Genomic DNA, 23339 nt, shown 5'->3' on the forward strand with positions numbered 1-23339 from the left:
TTGAGACAATAAATAAATATTTATGGTCCAGGTTATAGTGTATTTTGGCAAATGCATCATGCATACTTGAAAGGAATACGTATCCGGCTATTATTGGGTGAAGTGTCTACAAATTTAAATTAGGCAAAGTTGATTAATCATGTTGACCAAATCTATATTCTTACCTATCATAAACCACTGAAAAAGGAAAATGAAATCTCTACCTGTGTATCAGCTTTGGCTTTGCGTATTTTGAAACTGTTACTGGGCACATACACATTTAGGATCATTCTGTCTTCTTGATGAAATGACCTTTTAATTACTACAAAATCTCTCTTTTTAGTCTTGATAATATTCCTTGTTCTGGCCAGGCACGGGGGCTCATGCCTGTAATCCTAGCATTTTTGGAGGCTGAGACAGATGGATTGCCTGAGATCAGGAGTTCAACACCAGCCTGGGCAACATGGTGAAACCCCAGATCTACTGAAATACAAAAAATCAACCAGGCGTGGTAGCAGGCGCCTGTAATCCCAGCCACTCACAAGGCTGAGGCACGAGAATTGTTTGAACCCCAGAGGCGGAGGCTGCAGTGAGCCAAGATTGTGCCACTGCACTCCAGCCTGGGCAACAAAGTGACATTTTGTCTTAAAAAAAAAAAAAGAAAAAAGAAGAAAAATTCCTTGTTCTATATCTTTTCTGATGTCACATAATCATCCCAAATTTCTTATGTTCACTGTTTGGATGGCAAATATTTTTCTGCTCATTTAGTGGAAGAGTGTTAAAAGTAGATCAATCTATTGTTATCATTTAAAATATAATTCTGGGGCCAGGCGTGGTGGCTCAAGCCCATAATCCCAACACTTGGGGAGGCCGAGGCAGGGGGAATCACAAAGTCAGGAGTTCGAGACCAGCCTTGCCAATATGGTGAAACCCCGTCTCTACTAAAAATACAAAAATTAGCCAGGCGTAGGGGCATGTGCCTGCAATCCCAGCTACTCAGGAGGCTGAGGCAGAAGAGTCACTTGAACCCGGGAGGCAGAGGTTTCAGTGAGCCGAGATCATGCCACTGCACTCCAGCCTGGGCAACAGAGTGAGACTCCATCTTAAAAAAACTAATAATAAAATAACATAAAATAAAACAAAATTCTTGCAGTCAGATAGTTGAATCTTGTTTTTTAAAGTTCATTTTTAATAATATTTTCCTTTTAATGTAAGTAATTTATACTTACTGTAATTATCAATATGGTTGGATTTAAACCATATTGCTGTTTGTATTTATCCCATCTGTTCTCTGTTCCCTTTTTTTCTGTTTTCTTTTTTGTTGTTGTTGTTTGAGACAGAGTCTTACTCTGTTACCCAGGTTAGAGTGTGATGGTGCGATCTCGACTCCTTGCAACCTCCACCTCCCAGGTTCGAGCGATTCTCCCGCCTGTAGCTGGGATTACAGGCACCTGCCATCATGCCTGGCTAATTTTTGTAGAGACAGGGTTTCACCATGTTGGCCAGGCTGGTCTTGAACTCCTGACCTCAAGTGATCCGCCCACCTCAGCCTCCCAAAGTGCTGGGATTACAGGCATAAGCCACCACGCCCAGTCTTTGTACTGTTTTATTTGTACTTTTTTCAGCATTGCGTTTTATTTCTTTTAATGGATTTTTAGCTATATTTCTTTTTATTTCTTTCTTTAGTGGCTGCTCTAAGGTTTACAATATGCATTATTAACCTAACAGATTACCTTTGATTAACAGTATACAACTTCATGTATAATGTAGGATCACCAACGGTACACTTCCATTCTGTTTTTTTGTCCTACTGTTGTTAAAACATTTTACTTCTGCATATGTTAAAAATTCCATATTGCTTATTAATTTTTTTTCTAAAATTTATCTTTTAATGGGAGCAATAGACACTGGGGACTGCAAGTAGAGGGAGGGAGACAAAGGTTGAAAAACCACCTATAGGATACTATGCTCACTACCTGGGTGATGAGTTCAATTCAACCTCAAACCTCAGCATCACACAATGTACCCTTGTACCAAACCTGCACATGTACCCTCCTAATTCGCACTAAATTTGAAAAAATTAAAAAATAAAAATTATCTTAAAAAAATTAAAAGCACAAGGAAAAATATCTCTTTTATATTTAACCATATATTTACCATTATTTGGCAATCTTCATTTTTTTTGTAGATTCAAGTTTCCATCTGGTATCTGGAAAAGGCAGTTTTCCTTTTGTCTAAAGAACTTCCTTTAATATTTCTTGTAGCACAGGTTTGTTGGCACTAAATTCACTTAGTTTTTGTTTACCTGAAAAATTCTATTTTACTTTCAGTTTTTTATTTTTTCTTTTTATTTCTTATTTTTGAGACAGGGTGTCACTCTGTCACCCAGGCTGGAGTGCAAGGTCATGGTTCACTGCAGCTTTAAATCTCTGGGCTCAGGCTATCCTCCCGCCTCAGTCTCCTGTGTAGCTGGGACTACAGGCATGTATCACCAATGTCCAGCTATTTTTTAAAAATTTTTGTAGTGATGGGGGTCTCACTTTGTTTCCCAGTCTGGTCTCAAACTCCCGGAAGCAGTGCTCCTCCCATCTCAGCCTTCCAAAGTCCTAAGGATTACAGGACATAGCCACCAAGTCCAGCCTTACTTTCGGTTTTGCAAGATTATTTTCACTGAATATAAAATTCTGATTTGAAATTTTTAAAAATCTTTCAGCCCCCTTAAAAATGTCATTCCATTGTCTTCTGGCTTACATTGCTTCTTTGTTTTCCTTAATAGAGCCAGGGTATTGCTATGTTGCCCAAGCTGGTGATGAACTCCCAGCTTCTCACCAGAGCTTCCTGGGTAGCCGGGATTACAGGCAGGAAGCATTGCACCTAGTTTGGCTTGCATTTTTTCTAAAGAGAAATCTAAAGATTCTATATTTGTTCCCCTGTGTGTGATGAATTTTTTAAAATTCTGTTTTGATATATTTCTCTTTTTCACTGCTTTTCAGCAATTTAATTAGGACACACTTTAGGTGTGAAATTCTTTGTATATCCTTCTTTGAGTTCATTGTACTTTTTGGATTGATGGGTTTATAGTTTTCATAAATATGACCAAAAAAATTCAGCCACTATTTCTTCAATTTTTTTTCTTTTTTATTCTTTTTTCTGAGATGGAGTCTCGCTTTGTTGCCCAGACTGGAGTGCAGTGGCACGATCTCAGCTTACTGCAACCTCTGCCTCCTGGTTCAAGCAAATTCTCCTGCCTCAGCCCCCTGAGTAGCTAGGATTACAAGTGTGTGCCACCATGCCAGGCTAATTTTTGTATTTTTAGTAGAGATGGGGTTTCACCATGTTGGCCAGGCTGATCTCGAACTCCTGATCTTGTGATCTGCCCGCCTCGGCCTGCCGAAGTGCTGGGATTACAGGCCTGAGCCACCATGCTCAGCCTATGTCTTCAATTTTTTTTTTTTTTTAATTTTCAAAACTTTTTAATGCCTGGTCACCATATAATGGTCTTTCTCTCTTTTTTCAGTTTGGTAGATTTCCTTTTTCCTTTATTTTTTTTTTTTTTTTTTTCTTCATTTTTTTTTTTTTTTTTTTTTTTTGACCTCTTCCCTCCATCTTTCTTCGCCTTCTACAACTCCACTTGTAGGTATGTTTGAAGCCTGATTTTTGTCCCAGAGGTCACTGATACTTTGTTCATTCACTCTTTTTTCTCTCTGTGCTTCAGTTTGGACAGTTTCTATTGCTGTATCTTTAAATTCACTGATCTTTTCTTGGGCATTGTCTAAGCTGTTATTTATCCCATCCAGTAAAATTTGTACTTCAGATACTATATTATTTATCTCTAGAAGTGTTACTTTGTCCTTAAAAAAAAAAATTTTTTATTTGAGACACAGTCTCACTCTGTCGCCCAGGCTGGAGTGCAGTGGCACGATCTCAGCTCACAGCAACCTCCGCCTCCCAGATTCAAGCGATTCTCCTGCCTCAGTGCCCTGAGTAGTTGGGACTATAAGCATGCACCACGATGCCTGGCTAATTTTTGTACTTTTAGTACAGCTGGGGTTTCACCATGTTGGCCAGGCTGGTCTCAAAACTCCTGAGCTCAAGTCATCCTCCTGCCTCAGCTTCCCAAAGTGCTAGGATTACAGGCATGAGCCATCGCCGCCCCAACTCCCACCTTGCCGTGATACTTTGTTCTCTTTTATATATTTTATTATTTCCTCTTATGTTTTCACTTAAGTCCTTGAGCGCATTCATAGCATTTATAAAAGCTACTTTAAAGTGCATGTCTGCCAATTTCATTATCTAAGTAACTTCCATGTCTGTTTCTTTTTACTGACTTCTTTTCTGGTTATGGGTCAGATTTTCTGGCTTGTTTGTATGTGCAGTAACTTTTAATTGGATGCTGTACTTGTTTTTAGAGGCAGTTACCTATTAATCAGCTTATTCCTTATTGAGCCTTGTTTTTAAGCTTTTGAAAAGTCCTAGAGTAGCCTTCACTCTAGGGCCAATTTATTCACTCCACTTAATGGAGTGGAGTGGATAACTCTTCTGAAGATAGCTACTGAATGCCCTGTGTATTCACTGCGGTGTCTCTACAATGTATAGTTGGAAGAAACTTGAAGTAGTTTTAGTTTTGTGTAAAGTCTGGGGATTGTTTACCTTATAGATCCCAGTTAACTGTTCTTTTTCCAAACAATTTCTCTTTGCCTAGCCTCCTGAAATTTTACCCTATGCATGCACAGAGACTGGTATTCAGCTAAAGACTTGGGGAACATGCAGATTTCTGGAGATTTTTCTCTACTGGTAGTCTGCTTTGCAAAATTTAGCTATTGGAGCCTCCCCAAACTCCAATCTCTGTCCCTTCAACTCAGCGAAATCATCAAGTTCTGTTCTACTTTCCCTTCCCTGCTACGGGATCCAGAAGTTGCCTTCAGGCAGAATTTAAGACTCTCATAGGACTCTTGTTTCCTTCTTCAGAGTCCTGTTGGCTAATATCTGAAAACAGTTGTTTCATGTATTTTATCCTGTCTTGTAGTTGTTTACAGAGTGAAGGAAAATCCCAAAGCATTTATCCCTTCATGGGCAGAAGCAGCAGTCTACAGGTTTGGGATCTTAATAAACTGAAATCACGACCCACATTTAGGTCTCAGTGCTTGTAGGTTTCCAACTGGGGGCTGTCTTGCTTCCATGTGTTCTTCCTCATATTTACTGAGTAAACATTTCCCTTGAGTGCTTCATTCACACTCCCAAACTTCTCACTCTTGTTCAGAATAGAATTCATTTCACAACTTTTCTTTCCTTTTAAACCCAAACTTTCTTCTACTGCTTTCAAAGCTGTTCTTTCCATCTGTTTAGTCTTTGCCTGTGTTATTTGCAAAAGACTCTATATGTTGACAAGGGCAATGAACCCTCTGAAGCTACTGAGTCTCACCACCATCAGAAGCAACATTATCCATGACCTTCCCAAATAAAGAAAAAGTCAGTGAAAATGTCCAAAGATTGCCTGAATCTGTCTGCCCTAGGACAGGCTAACAAAGTAATTTAAATAGCATAAGATGACCCTGAAGCTATTCAAAGAATGCTTCTGATTCTGCATGTGTATGCAATATAAAGAAGGTGCTTACTCAAGGGAAAGAGAGTTAATGTTTGTTGAATGCCTACTAAATGCCAGACATTACACCAGGGGTTGGCAAACTTTCTCCGTAAAGAGCCAGACAGTAGATATTTCAGGTTTTGTGGGCCATATGGTCTTTGCAACTATACATCCCTGCTTATAGTGAGACAGCAGCTGTGGCACAGTACTTTAAGAAATCAGTGTGGCCAGGCACTATGGCTCATGCCTATAATCCCAGCACTTGGGGAGGCCAAAGGTGGGGAGAACCTGAGGTCAGGAGTTTGAGACTAGCCTCGCCAACATGGCAAAATCCCGTCTCTACTAAAAATACAAAAATTAGCCGGGCATGGTGGCACCTGCCTGTAGTCCCAGCTACTCGGGAGGCTGAGGCAGGAGAATCTCTTGAACCCAGGAGGTGGAGGTTGCGGTAAGCCGAGATCACGCCACTGCACTCCAGCCTAGGCAACAGAGCGAGACTCCGTCTAAAAAAAGAAAAAAAAAAAAGGAAAAAAAAAAGAAATCGGTGTGAATGTGTCCCAAGAAAACATTATTGACAAAAACAGATGCTAAGTGAGATTTGGGCTCACAGTTATTACTGTCAACCCCTGCATTATATTATGTGCTTTACATATTAGATATAATCATATGAAACTTCTAATCTGTAACCATTTTTGTCCCTAAAAAATGGCAACTTCATATGGTCCAACTTAATAATATGTTAACCCATGTAATCTTCACAATAGGCTTTCAAGTGTGTTAATATCATCTCCATTTTATAGATAAAGAAACAGAAGCTCAAACATTAAGTAACATATAAATAATAGTAATGCTAGGATTCAATAAACTTGGACTGGTCTGCTCACTTGCATTCTCCCCCACCTCCATTTCCTCTACCTCCCACCAATACACATATACACACACACACACATTGGTAAAAATCGGCTGACAATGTAGCTCTGCACACTCTTAAATCTGTTATTCTACTTGCTGCTATAAAATGCTTAGTTTTGATAATTTAATTTTTATTAGAAATAAATGATTCTCAAAATGTTTATCCAGTTACTATATTCACAAATCGATTCTTTAGTTGTTTATTGCAATAGATGTCAACTTTGTGGAGCACTGAACAATTTAAATAAATGAATGCAATTTAAATAAATGTGTAAAACACTATGTTTGATATAAATGTGAAGACAGTTCTTACTTCTAATGCTTATAATTTGCAAAAGGAGGAATATAAGTATACAAATTAACACATAATCAAATGTCCCTTTCTCTGAGAAGTCATTTTTTCACTACCACTAACTGTAAGCAAAATTGGTTGTTCCCTCTTCTATGATCCCATTGCATTTGTATACTTCTGTTGTCATTGTTTACATACATATGTTTCCCACTGAACTCATCAATCTCTGAGAAGCAAGATCTTATCATTCCAACTTTAAGGGCCAGCACAGTTACTGGCCTATACGAGTTGTTAAAGCGAACTAAATATATGATCTGAGAAGGACTCTGTACTTCTTCTTCTTCTTTCTTTTGAGACATAATCTCACTCTGCCACCCAGGCTGGAGTACAGTGGCACGCTCTTGGCTCACTGCAACCTCCGCTTCCCAGGTTCAAGCAATTCTTGTGTCTCAGCCTCCCTGAGTAGCTGGGATCACATGTGTGAGCCACCACGCCCGGCTAATTTTTTTTGTATTTTCAGTAGAGACAGGGTTTCGCCAATTTGGCCAGTCTGGTCTCAAACTCCTGGTCTTAAGCAATCCACCTGCCTCGGCCTCCCAAACTGCTGGGAGTACAGGCATGAGCCACCATGCCCAGCCTAGGGCTCCGTACTTCTACATTTGAGTCCTAGTGGAGGAAGCCTAACCTAACTTAATAGGTAGACAAGACTGAAAACCTAACTTATGAATAAATGCCTATAATAATAGTTGAGCCTTGGCCAATCTCAGCAGCCATACTTCAACCACTGATACACTGCTGAATGTTCAAACTGTGTCCAAATAAGGCAAACGCCAACCTGTAACCAATACAGCTGTTTCTGTACCTCGCTTCTTTCTGTACGTCACTTTCCTTTTTTGTCTATAAATTTGTTCTAACCACGAGGCATTCCTGGAGTCTCTCTGAATCTGCTATGAATCTGGGGGCTGCCCAATTTGCAAATCATTTTTTTTTCTTGTTCAATTAAACTCTGTTAAATTTGTCTGAAGTTTTCTTTTAACAGAGTTGTTCCACAAATGTCAAGTGAATGGATAGATTAAAACAATAAATAAAAAACTATAATAGCCAAAAGTTAACCATGTTAAGGCATTCTTTCTAGTACATACTACTTCAATCTTTAAAATAAACCTAGCAGTAACTATTCTTGTAACTACTGACTCTTTAATCTTCACAATAACTCTACAAGTTATTGTTCGACAGTTACAGAGACTGCGATCCACAGACATTAAGTTGCTTGTGGCGACTCAGATGAAGCCGGAGAGGAGGAAGGAAGGGAGAAATGAAGGAAACAAAGAATGAAGAAAGAAAAAAGTGAAAAAAGCTTAAGCAGAAGAAGAGAACTATAAATGAATTTCTAAGAGGGTTGGAGAAGGTAGCATGGGAAGAAGGACATAGGCAGGGTTTCTTAAAGAAAGGTCTTGGCTGGGCGCGGTGGCTCATGCCTCTAATCCTGGCACTTTGGGAGGCCGAGGTGGGTGGATAACCTGAGGTCAGGAGTTAGAGACCTGCCTGGCCCACATAGTGAAACCCCGTCTCTACTAATAATACAAAAATTAGCTAGGCATGGTGGCACACACCTGTAATCCCAGCTATCAGGAGTCTGAGGTAGAAGAATCGCTCGAACCCAGGAGATGGAGGTTGCAGTGAGCGGAGATCGCACTACTGCACTCCAGCCTGGGTGACAAGAGTGAAACTTCATCTCAAAAAAAAAAAAGGTCTTCAAGGAAGGAGATAATTGTAGGTATTCTAGGTGGAAGAAAGAGTATGATTAAATGACAGAGTGGGAGAGTACCAACTATATTTGAAAAATAGTAAGATAAGTATTTAGCTAAAGCTGAGACACATATGGTGTAATATTCAATCATTCATTCAACAAATATTTATCAAGTATTTACTCAGCGCCTGTATGGGAAAACAAACCTGGAAGGGAAGTTTCAGGCTAAAGAATGAAGGGTTTGAATGCCAGCATAAACGAACCATTGAAAATAAGTAAGCAAGGCTGAATGTGATTCATGTTGTACTTTAGAAATATTAATTTTGGCTGGGTGAGGTGGCTCATGCCTGTAATCCCAGCACTTTGGGAAGTTGAGGCAGGCGGATCACCTGAGGTCGGGGGTTCAAGACCAGCCTGACCAACATGGAGAAACCCCGGCTCAACTAAAAATATAAAATCAGCTGGGTGTGGTGGCACATGCCTGTAATCCCAGCTACCCGGGAAGCTGAGGCAGAAGAATCACTTGAACCCGGGAGGCAGAGGTTGCGGTGAGCCGAGATCGTGTCACTGCACTGCAGCCTGGGTAACAAGAGCGAAACTCCATCTCAAAAGTTAGGGGACTTGGCCCTAATTGTTTGTATCTTTAGTAGAGACAGGGTTTCAATACGTTGGCCAGACTGGTCTCGAACTCCTGACCTGGTGATCCGCCTGCTTCGGCCTCCCAAAGTGCTGGGATTACAGTGTGAGCCACTGTGCCCAGCCTTCAGATTCATTTCTATTTAAGAGTGGGGCGGGGAGAGGGCTGTGTGTAGTTTTTATTTTATTTTATGTATTTATTTATTTTAATTTTTAATTACTTTATTTTATTTTTTTATTTTTGAGACAGAGTTTTGCTCTTGTTGCCCAGGCTGGAGTGCAATGGCGCAATCTCGACTCACTGCAACCTCCGCCTTCCGGGTTCAAATGATTCTCTTGCCTCAGCCTCACAAGTAGCTGGGATTACAGGCATGCACCACACACCCAGCTAATTCTGTATTTTTAGCAGAGATGGGGTTTCTCCATGTTGGTCAGGATGGTCTTGAACTCCAAATCTCAGGAGATCCACCCATCTTGGCCTACCAAAGTGCTGGATTACAGGCGTGAGCCATTGTGCCCAGTTCTTTTTATTTTATACAAAAGCACTGTGTAATGGTTTTACTTGTAAGTTATCTCACATTCTCAATGTGAAAATATTTAATAACTAGCTTTCTGAATCCTAACACATGCCCAAAGAGCTTTGATTCTAAAATTCCTAGTTTCTAAAATTCTGAGTGAACATTTTGTGGCCAATGACAGAAATACAGAAGACCACTAGTAATCATGAAAGAAAAGGCCAGGCGTGGTGCCTCACATCTGTAATCCCAGCACTTTGGCAGGCCGAGGCAGGTGGATCACAAGGTCAGGAGTTCAAGAACAGCCTGGCCAACTTATGAAACCCTGTTTCTACTAAAAATACAACAACAACAAAAAATTAGCTGGGTATGATGGCATGCGCCTGTAGTCCTAGTTACTCGAGAGGCTGAGGAGGGACAATTGCTTGAATCCAGGAGGTGGAGGTTGCAGTGAGCCAAGACCATGCCATAGAATGGGGGTAAGAGAGTGAGACTCCGTCCAAAAAAAAAAGAGAGATTGAGAAAGAGGGAAAGAGAGAGACAGAAAAAAAAAAAGCACAATAATAAAGTATCAAGCTGGGCACAGTGGCTCATGCCTGTAATTCCAGCACTTTGGGAGGCCGTGGCAGGTGGATCACCTGAGGTCGGGAGTTCAAGACCAGCCTGACCAACATGGAGAAACCCCGTATCTACTAAAAATACAAAATTAGCCGAGCGTTGTGGCGCATGCCTGTAAACCCAGCAACTTGGGAGGCTGAGGCAGGAGAATCATTTGTATCCGGAAGGCGGAGGTTGCGGTGAGCCGAGATCGCGCCATTGCACTCCAGCCTGGGCAACAAGAGCAAAACTCCGTCTCAAAAAAAAAAGTATTAAAACTGAAAGAGTTGGCTGGGCACAGTGGCTTACGCTTGTAATCCCAGCACTTTGGGAAGCCGAGGCGGGTGGATCACTTGAGGCCAAGAGTTCGAGACCAGCCTGGCCAACATGGCAAAACCATGTCTCTATTAAAAATACAAAAATTAGCTGGGCATGGTGGTACACACCTGTAATCCCAGCTACTTCGTAGGATGAGGCATAAGAATCACTGGAACCTGGGAGGCAGAGGTTGCAGTCAGCTGAGATCTCACCACTGCACTCCACCCTAGGTGACAGAGCGAGAGACTCTGTCGAAAAAAAATATAAAAATAAAAATAGAAACAAACAAAAAAAAACTGAAAGAGTTTTCTTTGTGTAAGCATTATTAAATCCAGGAATTTAAAAAGAACTACACGTATTCATATTGACTGCACTGTAATAAGCTGTCTAAACATAATTCACGGTGTTAAAATTATTTCTCCTCTCTAGAAACCAAGAGTTTCCTTGTTAAAGTGTAAAATGAGATTTTGCCTACTTGTAACTCCTTGTTCTCACAGCTGAACTGTCACAACATGAAAACATTTTCCCACTGGTGAAGCTTTAGATACCTATTTTTCTGATGAAAGAGTACAAAAGGAATGGAGCTACTGACAATTCATACAGTATTCCACACCCTATTAGAGTACGACCACAAGCAAAGAAAATATGTTAACTTTGAAGGGAGGTGGGCAACAATGTTGTAAATGATTGTTGACTTCACTGAGTAGCCTGAAAATGCCCAAGACTGAAGTCTATTAGGTTCATAAGAGACTCAAGATTATAAAAGAATTGATTATAAGAGGTCTATTTCTTTGTCCTATTGGGTGAGTCAAAGGTTAATGAGAAGTATACTGAACAAAACATCTCTTGTGTTTTTGCAAAGTATTTCTCATGCAGGACAAAAATGTAAGTGAAAAAGTATTTTAATCTATTTTATTAATTATTTTATTTATTAATTAACTTTTTTTAAAAAAATAGCTTCACTGAGGCATAATTTATATGCCATAAAATTCACTCATTTTAAATATTCAATGATTGTTTAAAACTTTAGAGATGTGTGACCTTTACTATAATCTAATTTTTAGAATATTTTCATCACCCCAAATCCATTAATTTCTTGATCTATGGTATTTTCATAAATTCATAGAAGCCAATGATATCTAAGGCTACCTATATTCAAAGTTACACAAATTTCTTCAACTGAGCAATAAAAGTACAAAATGACCTCACTTTTAATGACCTTTATAATCAATCCTCTACTCTGGCACTAGGAAGCAAATGTTCAGGTGCTTTCTCTGAAAGTTAAACCATTCTAAGTATTAAGTTATGGCACACTGTCTTGGAAAGAAATTAATTATATTTTTGTTGGTAACACATTTCAGGCTGTTTACACAGCTGACATTTCTCAGCTGTACCCAATTCATGCCCTAAGCTGAGGACTATTTTGTTTTGTAGCAGATGCCTCCACTTGAATGATTTCAATAAGTATAAAAACACCACTGCCTGCAACAAATATAGACTACAAGTACCAGCATTATGAGTTTTTATACTCCTAATGAAACAGGTTTTATGACATATTATTTGGCCATGATATCCTCAGAATACTGGTTATAAGCCATTTTTGGCTAAATTCAAGCACTGGAGCTAGTGAATCTGCTGTGGCATCAGTTAAAAGCAGCTTGGCCCTAAACATCTTTGTTGTATCAAATCATGCAAGCTCAAGGCAACATCCTGCCAATGCGGCAACATTTGCTCTGGGGAGGTGTGGGCAGGCACCACTTCACAGGTTCTGGGACAAGGTGCAAATGGGAATAATGAGGCTAAAAGAATCAAGCCTCTTAATAGGGATTCCCTCTTGTGTTTGCTGTGACTTAAGAGCACCAAGTAGTATTACAGTCTTGGAAACAAACAGTTTTAGCTGCTTTCCATATTTTCCTATAGTAATTAGACTGCATGACAACTCTTTGGCAAAAAATTAAATGTTATAAAAACCATTAAAACATGGATCTCATAAAAGACCATGCCAACTCAATTCAATGAATTAGCACCTAAAATGTATAAGGCACTATTTTACAGGCAGAAGAATTGATCATATTTCATCGACTTTGCCTACCACTCTTGGAACTTGTACCTGATAAGCCAATTTCTGGTTTCTAAAAGGGTGGGGTGCAAAAGCAGTTGGCTTTTTCAACCCTGTGAAGCCTCACATTTCCAGAGTTTCTCTATTATCTTATGTCCCTGCTCTTAAACAAGACAATTATTTTTGCTTTAAACTTTATATTATGAAAATTTTCAAACATATACAAAGGTTGAGAGAACAGTATAATAAACCCAATATACATATCATCCAGATTCAACAATGAGTGATAGATGCCTAATCTAAATTAGCTCTATCCTCACTCACTGTGCCACGCATGGGTTATTCTGAAGCAAGTCTCAGACACCACTTCATTTCTTTAAATCAGTCAATTCTTGCCTGTAATTGTAATCTGCAATTATGATCACTTTTTTTGGAGTTATCTTAATTATAATGTTGACTCATTTATCGAGTGTCTACTATGAGCCAGGTACTGTATTTATATTATCACTTATCTTCATAATAGTTCCGCAAATTAGTGAGAAAATTAAAGCTCAGAGAATTTAATGATATGCTCAGGTCTTAATTATTTTCTTCTATTTCTTCTATATATATAATTATTTCTTCTATATATATATAATTATTCCTTCTATAATATTACTATTCCTTGGAATAAGTTATTAGACAATACTAAGAACATTTCTGTTTTTTTCATGCCTCCTCAGGTAAACAGTAGACCATCATGTATGAACATTACTCTTTTATTTTTGTAAAAATAAATGTAGCATATTCTCTATCAAATTTCTCACTCAAGCAAGAAAAACAACAACAAAGAAAAACCAGAAGAAAACCACAAACACATCCCTATCCTTAACCGTAGATGACCAGCCAATAATTCTAATTATATACTATAATATCAATGCTGAAATCAGTTTTTTAGAAACAAATTTAGTACCTAAACCTAAAGATTTTTTTTTCTGGAAATGTTTATTAAAAATAAAGGGGCTTTTGTTTTTGTTTTTCAGATGGAGTTTTGCTCTTGTTGCCCAGTGGAGTGCAATGGCACAATCTCGGCTCACTGCAACCTCCCTTTCCAGGTTCAAGTGATTCTCCTGCTTTAGCCCCGCAGCTAGCTGGGATTACAGGCATAAGCCACCATGCCCAGCTAATTTTGTATTTTTATTAGAGACAGGGTTTCACCATGTTGGCCAGGCTGGTTTCAAACTCCTGACCTTGGCCAGGCACAGTGGCTCATGCCTGTAATCTCAGCACTTTGGGAGGCCAAGGCGGGCAGGTCACCTGAGGTCAGGAGTTCAAAACCAGCCTGGCCTACATGGTGAAACTTCATCTCTATTAAAACTACAAAAATTACCCGGGCATGGTGGAGGGCACCTCCCAGATACTTGGGAGGCTGAGGCAGGAGAACTGCTTGAACACAGAAGGTAGAGGTTGCAGTGAGCCAAGACTGTGTCATTGTACTCCAGCCTGGGCAACAGAGCAAGATTCCATCTCAAAAACAAACAAACAAACAAACAAACAAACAAACAAACAAACTCCCGACCTCAGGTGATCCACCGGCCTCGGCCTCCCAAAGTGCTGGGATTACAGGTGTGAGCCACCGTGTCTGACCAAAAATAAAGGTTTTGCTATTTTCTGATTATTAAAGTTTCTGATTTTTAAAATTTCATAATCCACAAAGCATTTTCTAAAGGCATAGTGTTTACATTGTAATTAGATTCAAGTAGCACCTACATAAATTGTCTTAAATTTTTTCTGTCTTCCACAAAGAATTATTTTATATTAAAATATATAGTGGTGGTGCTGGAAGAGGAGTGAACTGTAGTTATTATCCAGGCAGAAATATAATATTTACTAGAAAATATTGAAAGGTAATTCAATTCTTAGGCATAATCATTATTTCAGTATTGATCATTACAAGATGTTTATAAAGTCCCAATTTCTTTTTAGCCCTATTTATTTTAAAAATTAGAATTAACTTGAGATTTCCAGAAACATTCTCATTTTCACTTTTACTTTTTAAAAAAAATTAGATATCTGGTTAGACAAGCAAGTTTGTGGGGAAAAGTGGCCAAAACTGAATTTCAGATGGCCTCCTTATATAGTGAAATTTACTCTCACAGAAAAGAGCAATAAGTGGAAATGAAAAGAGATAGGAAAGGCTTCAAAAATTTACAATAGGAAAATCATTATAAAAAATATAATAAGGGTAAAAATGACAGGCTATTTTCTTCCAGCTTCTTACAGTAGCGAAATTTATGGGTATGTTTGAGATTAAAGTGCTATTAATATTAACTATAAAAATTAACTTTTAAGTGTCAGTCTACTATGAAAAAGGTAGTTTTAAAATTAAATACAATGATTGGCTTGATTTTGAAATATCTGTAATTTAGGAAAGAAAATGTTTTTGCCTTGAACATTTCATTAGTAGTATCTGAATATATTCTTCTCATCAAGAAAAAAATTAAGTCAAATCCAGCAGCATCAAATTCTTGCATTGATAACTGTAACATTACCAATAGAACGTTGACCTGCTTGGCTTGTGATATCTGTTCCAAAAGTGAACTCAAATTATTACAACTTCTCTTACTTTCACATTGTTTGGTTTAGATAATTATTTCCCTTTTTTTTTGAGATGGAGTTTCACTTTTGTCACCCAAGCTGGAGTGCAATGGTGCAATCTCAGCCCACTGCAACCTTCACCTCCCAGGTTCAAGTGATTCTCTTACCTCGACCTCCTGAGTAGTGGGATTAGAGGTGCCTGCCACCATGCCCAGCTAATTTTTGTGTTTTTAGTAGAGATAGGGTTTCACCATGGTGGCCAGGTTGGTCTCAAACTCCTGACCTCAGGTGATCCACCCACCTCAGCCTCCCAAAGTGCTGGGAGGCGTGAGCCACCGTGCCTGGCTAGATAATTCTTTCAATGGAAGACTCAATGCATTTGATTGTGCTTATTATCAAAGCCAAATAGACTGAAAGTGGCAAAAGAGAAAGGAGGATATAAAGCTGAAAATATGACTGTCACTCACTGAGTCGTCTGTAGCAGAAGTTGGCCAGCCCTCCCACAATTGGTGGCGAACGGGTATACTTGTAAGGTCATACACATTTCTCTTTACCTATGAAAAGAAAGAGACAGGACAATTAAAATAGAATTTTCACATGACTTATAGTTTCCAATCAATTTATGAGACACACAATGTATTTCCTGTTTTCTTCTAGATTCAAAACAAGAATTTGAAACTATAAAAACTCAAGTCAAAAAATTTTGTAAAAAAGAACAAAACCAAACTTAAAAGCAGATTCTCAATGAAGACTAGATGAAGTAAGAGTTAAGAAACATCCCTCCTCTCTTGTTTTCAGCCCCTGGCTGGCTTCATTTCTTTTCAGTCAGGAAACTTCAGGTACCCAGTTCCCTAAGGGCAAAGTACAATTATGAATTTTTATAATTTATTTAATCGTTAAAATGTACAATGATTCAAAACCAAAAACATATTTCGTTTTTATGTGGAATAGTGAAGGGTAGTTTTATTACAGGGAAGTGAGGCAGGGGCGGAAAAACCTAAAATTGTCTTTACATTTTTTAAGTAAGTTTCAAAGATATAGAAACTTCTTATTAAAGGAGCACAGGGCCAGGCACAGCGGCTCACACCTGTAATCTTAGGACTTTGGGAGGCCAAGGCAGGTGGATCACCTGAGGTCAAGAGTTCGAGACCAGTCTGGCCAACATGGTGAAACCCCATCTTTAACTAAAAATACAAAAAATTAGCCAGGCGTGGTGGTGGCTCCTATAATCCCAGCTACTTGGGAGACTGAGGCAGGAGAATCATTTGCATCCAAGAAGCAGAGGTGGCAGTGAGCTGAGATCACGCCACTCCAGCCTGAGCAACAGAGTGAGACTCTATCTCCCCACCACTGACAAAAAAAAAAAAAAAGTAGTACAGGTTATTTTTTTGAAATCAATCCAAACTAAAAACTATTTCATGTAATATTTACTAACATCAGAGCTATAGGCCCTTCCTGAAAATCAAATACAAAAAATGCATTAAAGCTGAGAAACTATTTTTCCCAACATGCAACATTATACCTTCTACTTTGAAAGGGAAGGAGGTAAACTTATCAGAATAAAGTGTTGGAAGATTAAACTCTACATCAGCCAGTAATTAAGAAGTGTTGGCTGGGCGTGGTGGCTCACACCTGTAATCCTAGCACTTTGGGAGGCTGAGGTGGGCGGATCACTTGAGGTCAGGAGTTCAAGACCAACCTGGCCAACACAGCGAAACCTTGTCTCTACAAAAAATACAAAAATTAGCCAGGTGTGGTGGCACGTGCTTGTAATCCCAGCTACTCAAAAAGCTGAGGCAGGAGAATGGCTTGAACCCAGGAGGCAGAGGTTGCAGTGAGCTGAGATTGTGCCACCGCACTCCAGCCTGGGCAACAGTGTGAGACTCTGTCTCAAAAGAAAATAATAAAAATAAAAATAAAAGAAGTGTTACTGGGTGTGGTGGTTCACACCTGTAATCCCAGCACTTTAGGAGGTCAAGGTAGGAGGATCACATGAGCTCAGGAGTTCAAGATGAGCCTGGGCAACATAGTGAGATCCCATTTCTACCAAAAAATAACATTAGCTAGGCATGGTGGCTCATGCCTGTAGTCCCCACTACACAGGAAGCTGAGGTGGGGCGACTGTTTGAGTCCAAGAGGTTGAGGATACAGTGAGCCATGATCACGCCACTGGACTCCCACCTGGCAGACAGAGCAAGACCTTTTTTCAAAAAAAAAAAGAAAGAAAAAAGCAATATGTCTCTCTTCAGGTTTTCTTTTCTATTTTAGTTTTTATTCACAAATAAATTAATGAATCATAACAATGGAGAGATTATCCATTTTAACTAATTCTTCAAGTTAATTATGGCACTATTATCCTACTGTATCAAATGAAGTTAGGATTGAAATGCTCCCTATCATATGTTCTATGTTAAGACTTGAGGCCAGGCATGGTGTCTCACGCCTGTAATCCCAACCCTTTGGGAGGCCAAGCTGCAAAGATCCCTTGAGCCCAGCAGATCGAGGCAGCAGTGAGCCATGACTGTGCCACTGAACTCTGGATGACACAGTGAGACCCTGTCTCAAAAAACAAAACAAAACCCAAAGACTTCAATAGATTCTCATACTTCAACAAGCATCATGCATTTATGTTTTAAAAATGCAGAAGCTTAAAGTATCATGTTGTCCAATTACAGCATTTTGTTTTCACATTACCCTTTCTTATACATAATCACATCTAAGTTACCATTCCAGTGAAATAGAGATACAAGTTCACTACGGAAAGGAGAAACAAAAAATAAAACAAAAACACAGAACTCATTCTATTTTTACCTCTAATTCACACCTGTGGAAAAATGACTTAGTAAACGAGATCTGAGGAGCTTGGGAATGGCTTGATCTGTACTCAATTCAAACAAACAGGTTTTCTTTAGAGTTTCTTAGCAAATGGCTAGTCTACCATGCAATATTTTGTTTATAGTTGGTCACATTGTTTGGAAATTTTTATTAGTCATTATCAACCCAACAATTTAACCAAATGTAATTGGGTTAACATCTAACCACTTTCACTAGCTGTTATTATTTTGTTATTTTTAAACATTAGTGTTCTTAACAAGAAAAGTGTTCCACAAACCTAGAGTGTTACATTAATAAAAGATGAAGGCTAGAAGAGGGAGTATGAGGAGTCTTTAGGCTTCAAGGCAAAAGAATTTCTTAAAACTATTTCGTAAAATAATTAAGAAATTATTACTTTAAAATAATTTCTTGAAATTATTTTTGATTATGTTATCTAGATATAACAAACTTTATCAGTTATTTTTGAAAAAAAGCAGGACAAATATTTACATCCTTTTGGAAAGGCGGCAAAGCTACTTTAGCATTGTAAAGCATACACAAATACTATGAGTATACAAACAAATAACTTTGGAGTGGGATTCTTTAAATTCCATCTTAATTCCAAAATACAACAATAAGGTATTATGAAATAAACAGTATTTTCTTCTTTCATTAATTCATCTGTAACTGCACTAAATTGAATAACATTCCTTTGCTATTCTAAGCCTGAAAAGCACGTCCTGGCTATAGTGTTATGTTGGTATAAAGCACAACGCCAGACTGATGTGCTGAACAAAAGTGATCAAAGTTAGAGTAATGTTAGCCATTGCACAAGTATTTGGCTTCATTGTTCTCCCCAGAATGACATCTGTTAAGCAACTTGTCATAGAATAAACTGGCTAATGCAGACAGAACTTGGCTGAGAGAGTCCCATGTAAAGCATATTAGGCTAATGTTTGATTGTTCCAATGCAAAGGCTAAATTCACAGAGTATTCTGAGTTTAAACTAAAAGAATCTTATGTTAAACCACAATCACTAAACAACAATTTAACTGAAAACAAATTTGTTGTTCAAAAATAATTCCATGCATACCAGTGTTGTACATATGTAGATGTTATCAGTATATGGATGAAGCACAAGTGATAAGATAGCAAAAGCATCAAAACAGTGGGGATTTTACTAATAGATTACAATTCCATTTTCTTTATTGATGATTATGTTTAATAAAAAATTGAAATCATAATCCTGCAGAGAAGAAAGAAATCCAAAATGTACACAAAACAAACATAAAAACAATTCTGAAAAAAGTTAGTATTCTAGGAAACCTAAATGATAAAATACAGCTTTGTATAAAATGATACAGACGAATTTAAAGTCATCATGGATCAGATGAAGGACACAGTTCTTTCAGAGGAGGGAAGATGAAGAAATAAGAGGAAAAAAGAGGGAGGGGGAATGGAGAGGGAGAAAAGGAGGAAGAAGGGGAAAGGGAAAAGGAGGAAAGAGAGAAGATGGAGGATAAAGAGACAGAGAAAAAGAGATGATAGGGAAAGAAAGAGGAGAGAGAAGTGAGAAAGAGAGGAGGAAGGACACTAATTGATTGACTTGGGATTTGAGAGCACTTTAAAGAAGTAGCAAGAACATACACACACAGGCGGGTTGCAGTGGCTGGCATGACCAGCTGCCAATATTGTGCTACTTCTGATGGAGTTTCATCTTTAGAGTGTGTTAAATTCCAGTTAAGGACAAGTGGCACTTCACAGGGTAACATTTCCTAAGGGCTTTTTTATCTTACACATTTTTTGTTTTTGATCAGCATTGGCTCAAGATCATGCTGAACCTTCATAATCTCTTTAATTCTTGTTTTACATTAAGCTCTAAATCTATGAGATTTCAGACTCCTAAACTATGCAAATGTTTCAATTAGTTCAGAAGGAATTTAATAAATTCTTTGATTACAAGCTGAACATTAAAATTACGTTACAAACTATATTGTATTTAGATCTAGAGTTCTGCATTGACAACAGATTTTCTAATTTGCATTCAAGTTTTTCTAAAGGTATGGTTTAATTTCTTCCATATTGTTTCAGATAAGACAGTCGTTTGCAACTGAGGAAATATATAAATCAGATTAACTTTTAATAGTATAGAATTAATTACTGATTTGTTTCCTTATTATTTATTTGTCATTGCTAATAAACACCTGTTTATATAGTATAATTAATATGAAAAACTAAGTAATAATCTCTACTTCAAACTTCATAGTTCCTCAATGTCTGTGGAAATTTCAATGTTAAACACAGCACTGGTGAAAAGATTATTTCATTATAACCTACTCAGTATAAAATTATAAAAGTACCTTCATAAGATATTCATCTCCCACTAACTTCTTTTTTTATTCATTTAAATTTTCAGTTTTATTTTTTAGTTAAATTTCATCAGAATTTCTTAGGAAAGTAATTCTTAGGAAAAGTTGCTCTGCTAAAGGTTAAACCGTGAAGCTCAGATTAGTCTCAAATAAGTTGTTCTTAACTATTTAAATTGAAAAATATAAAATTTAGTAGATAACATTCTCAGTTATAAAACACCATTCCTTGTGAGCTAAATATCAATCAAACTATTGAAAAACTTTTAGGGAATTTTAAATGTCATTCAGATATTATTCTTGTGAAAGCAAATTAATAAAAAAGTCACAAAGTTTGAGGTGTGGCAGCATACCTTGAGGCAGAGAACTAGATTTATTTATTTTTTATTTTTATTTTTTTGCTGAGACGGAGTCTTGCTCTGTTGCCCAGGCCAGAGTGCAGTGGGTTCTCGGCTCACTGCCAACTCTGCCTCCTGGGTTCAAGTGATTCTCCTGCCTCAGCCTCCTGAGTAGCTGGGATTACAGGCGTGTGCCACCACACCGGCTAATTTTTGTATTTTTAGTAGAGACAGGGTTTCACCATGTTGGCCAGGCTAGTCTCAAACTCCTGACCTCATGATCTGCCCACCTTAGCCTACCAAAGTGCTGGAATTACAGGTGAGCTACCTTACCCAGCCAGAGAACTAGATTTCTAATCCTCATTCTGCTCAACTGTTACTGTGGAAAAATTGGTGGAGCCTTTCTGAGATCTCATGTACTCCATCTTAGAAGAGAATAAAACATGATCATTTCTGATTTTCAAAGATCCAAAATGTTATTATTTCATGAAAATACTAGACTTAATCCTAGGTAGAAGAAAAGAGGTGCTAAATATATACAAGACGAGGAAGTAATGAGAGAAAATTTAAAATCATTAATGCTAGAAAATGGAGAAACAATAGGATAAATATAACAGAGACATCAAAAAGAAAAATGGCAAGTAATTTCACATGAGAAATAAAGATAATAAGCATTTTCGTGGTTTTTTTGCATGATGAGTCTTAGTATTTACTTTTATTACACTTTTTAAAAAACACTAATTAATATTTTCCCCTTATGAGATCTCATTTAAAAATAAGGCCTGTCATACTGGTTTCCCAGAAAACTATTCTATCAACCTAATGTCATCAGAGTGGTTATATGATTTTGCCAGAATGCTACTAAGTGATATAGTTTTCAAGTTTTATTAATTTATCTCAACATTTAACATTTTTTGAAATCTGGCCCACAATTCTTCACATATCAAACATTTTGTTATTGCAAAATATAAAAACAAAATGTTCAGTAATCAGCATTTTAGTTTCTGGATTTTCTGAATTAAGATACTATGGCACTTTATAGTACAGCCCTTACAAAAAAGTACTCTGAAACTACAGCCATCCATCTCATTCTTTTATCACTCTTAGAAGAAAAAGGACTCCGGTCATATTAAAACCTGAGCTTAGACCAAATTTTAAATATATCAAACTTAAGCTCCCAGTGCATCACATTATCAGATGTTCTGGTTAAGAGTTTGTTTTAACCGCATTGAGCAAATAAGTTATTTGTATGTGTGTGTGCTAAATCAAAATAACGCATACAAACTAGGCTTAATTCCAGTATCCTAGCAATCACTGGTGCTCTGAAAGGCTTATAGTTAAGAAAGCAATCACTTCTGAATCAGAAGTGATTCAGAATGCGTTCTGAACACATACTTCATATCTAAGGCCTTTTTTTCTCCTCTTTTAAAAATTATTGTATACACGTTGCAGTTGCACATGGATTTGTTTTACTAAGATGCAAGTTAAAAAACCTCCTTAAAATCCTTTCTGAACAAAAAACGTTTGAAACTGGATGGTGCAAGGGGAATGAGAAGGTGGCATCAGTAATCAAATGTTAATTAGCAAGCTTTTTTTTCCCCCCCCCAGGGCTGGCCTGTGTTGGAGAATTCAAATCAGAAATCAATGCTCTAAGTGTTTAACTATTACTTCTTCTCATTAACCATTAAAAAGACCAAGCTATTCTCTCCTCATAAAAACAGTAACTGGAGACATTTCTTTTTCTCAAATACTATCTTTCCAGAAAACAATGAAGATCTGTTTCAAGAAATCTATAAAAATGAAGTTGCTTTCAATCAGGCTTTGAACTGACTGTATTCTGCAGTTTTAAAAAATCTTTTGGCTCTAAATGAATTCTTCATTTTAATAACTGTAATTTAGTTTTGCTTTGTACCATACTTTAAAAACTTATTTCAACTCTTACTTGGCTATAAAGAAATTTGACAATTGCCTTTCTAAGAGATTACTAGGATGATGACAGTAAAGTTAATCAAATATGGAAGCTAATTTAAATGTATTTAATTGGAGATGGATTTTGGCCATCCTGAAACACTACCCAGGATAAGATTTAACACTTCCATGGGTAACATGGTTATGTTCATAATTTCCAATACTAAAAGTCTGGTGTGGGTGAAAGCAACTTGACAATTGCAAAGTTAGATATTACTTAAATAACAACTAATAATCACACATTTATTAAAATGAATTTGTATCTTTTTTTTTTTTTTTTTTGAGAGGGAGCCTCGCTCTGTCGCCCAGGCTGGAAGGCAGTGGCGCGATCTCAGCAGCAAGCTCTGCCTCCCAGGTTCACGCCATTCTCCAGCCTCAGCCTCCTGAGTAGCTGGGACTACAGGTGCCCACCACCATGCCCGGCTAATTTTTTGTATTTTTAGTAGAGATGGGGTTTCACCATTCACAGGATGATCTCGAACTCCTGACCTCGTGATCCGCCTGCCTCAGCCTCCCAAAGTGCTGGGATTACAGGCGTGAGCCACCGGGCCCGGCCGTGAATTTGTATCCTTAGTAAAAGGTCAAACCTGGATTTTAAGATAAAAGACAATTCCTTTTTTTTTTTTTCCAAGCT

The 23339-nt window shown here is 37.9% G+C and overlaps 1 protein-coding gene across 1 annotated transcript in view; it reads right to left on the reverse strand.

Moving 5' to 3' along the window:
* Positions 1–23339, reverse strand: part of LOC105533247 (FAS-associated factor 1) — a 266264-nt gene that overhangs the window by 197754 nt on the left and 45171 nt on the right. Inside the window, exon 2 of the mRNA XM_011971639.1 lies at positions 15687–15773. Within this exon, the coding sequence (XP_011827029.1) occupies positions 15687–15773 (87 nt within the window). The remainder of the gene's footprint in view (positions 1–15686; positions 15774–23339) is intronic.

The sequence above is a fragment of the Mandrillus leucophaeus genome, unplaced genomic scaffold (assembly GCF_000951045.1).
Source record: "Mandrillus leucophaeus isolate KB7577 unplaced genomic scaffold, Mleu.le_1.0 Scaffold1232, whole genome shotgun sequence".
Lineage (NCBI taxonomy): Eukaryota > Metazoa > Chordata > Mammalia > Primates > Cercopithecidae > Mandrillus > Mandrillus leucophaeus.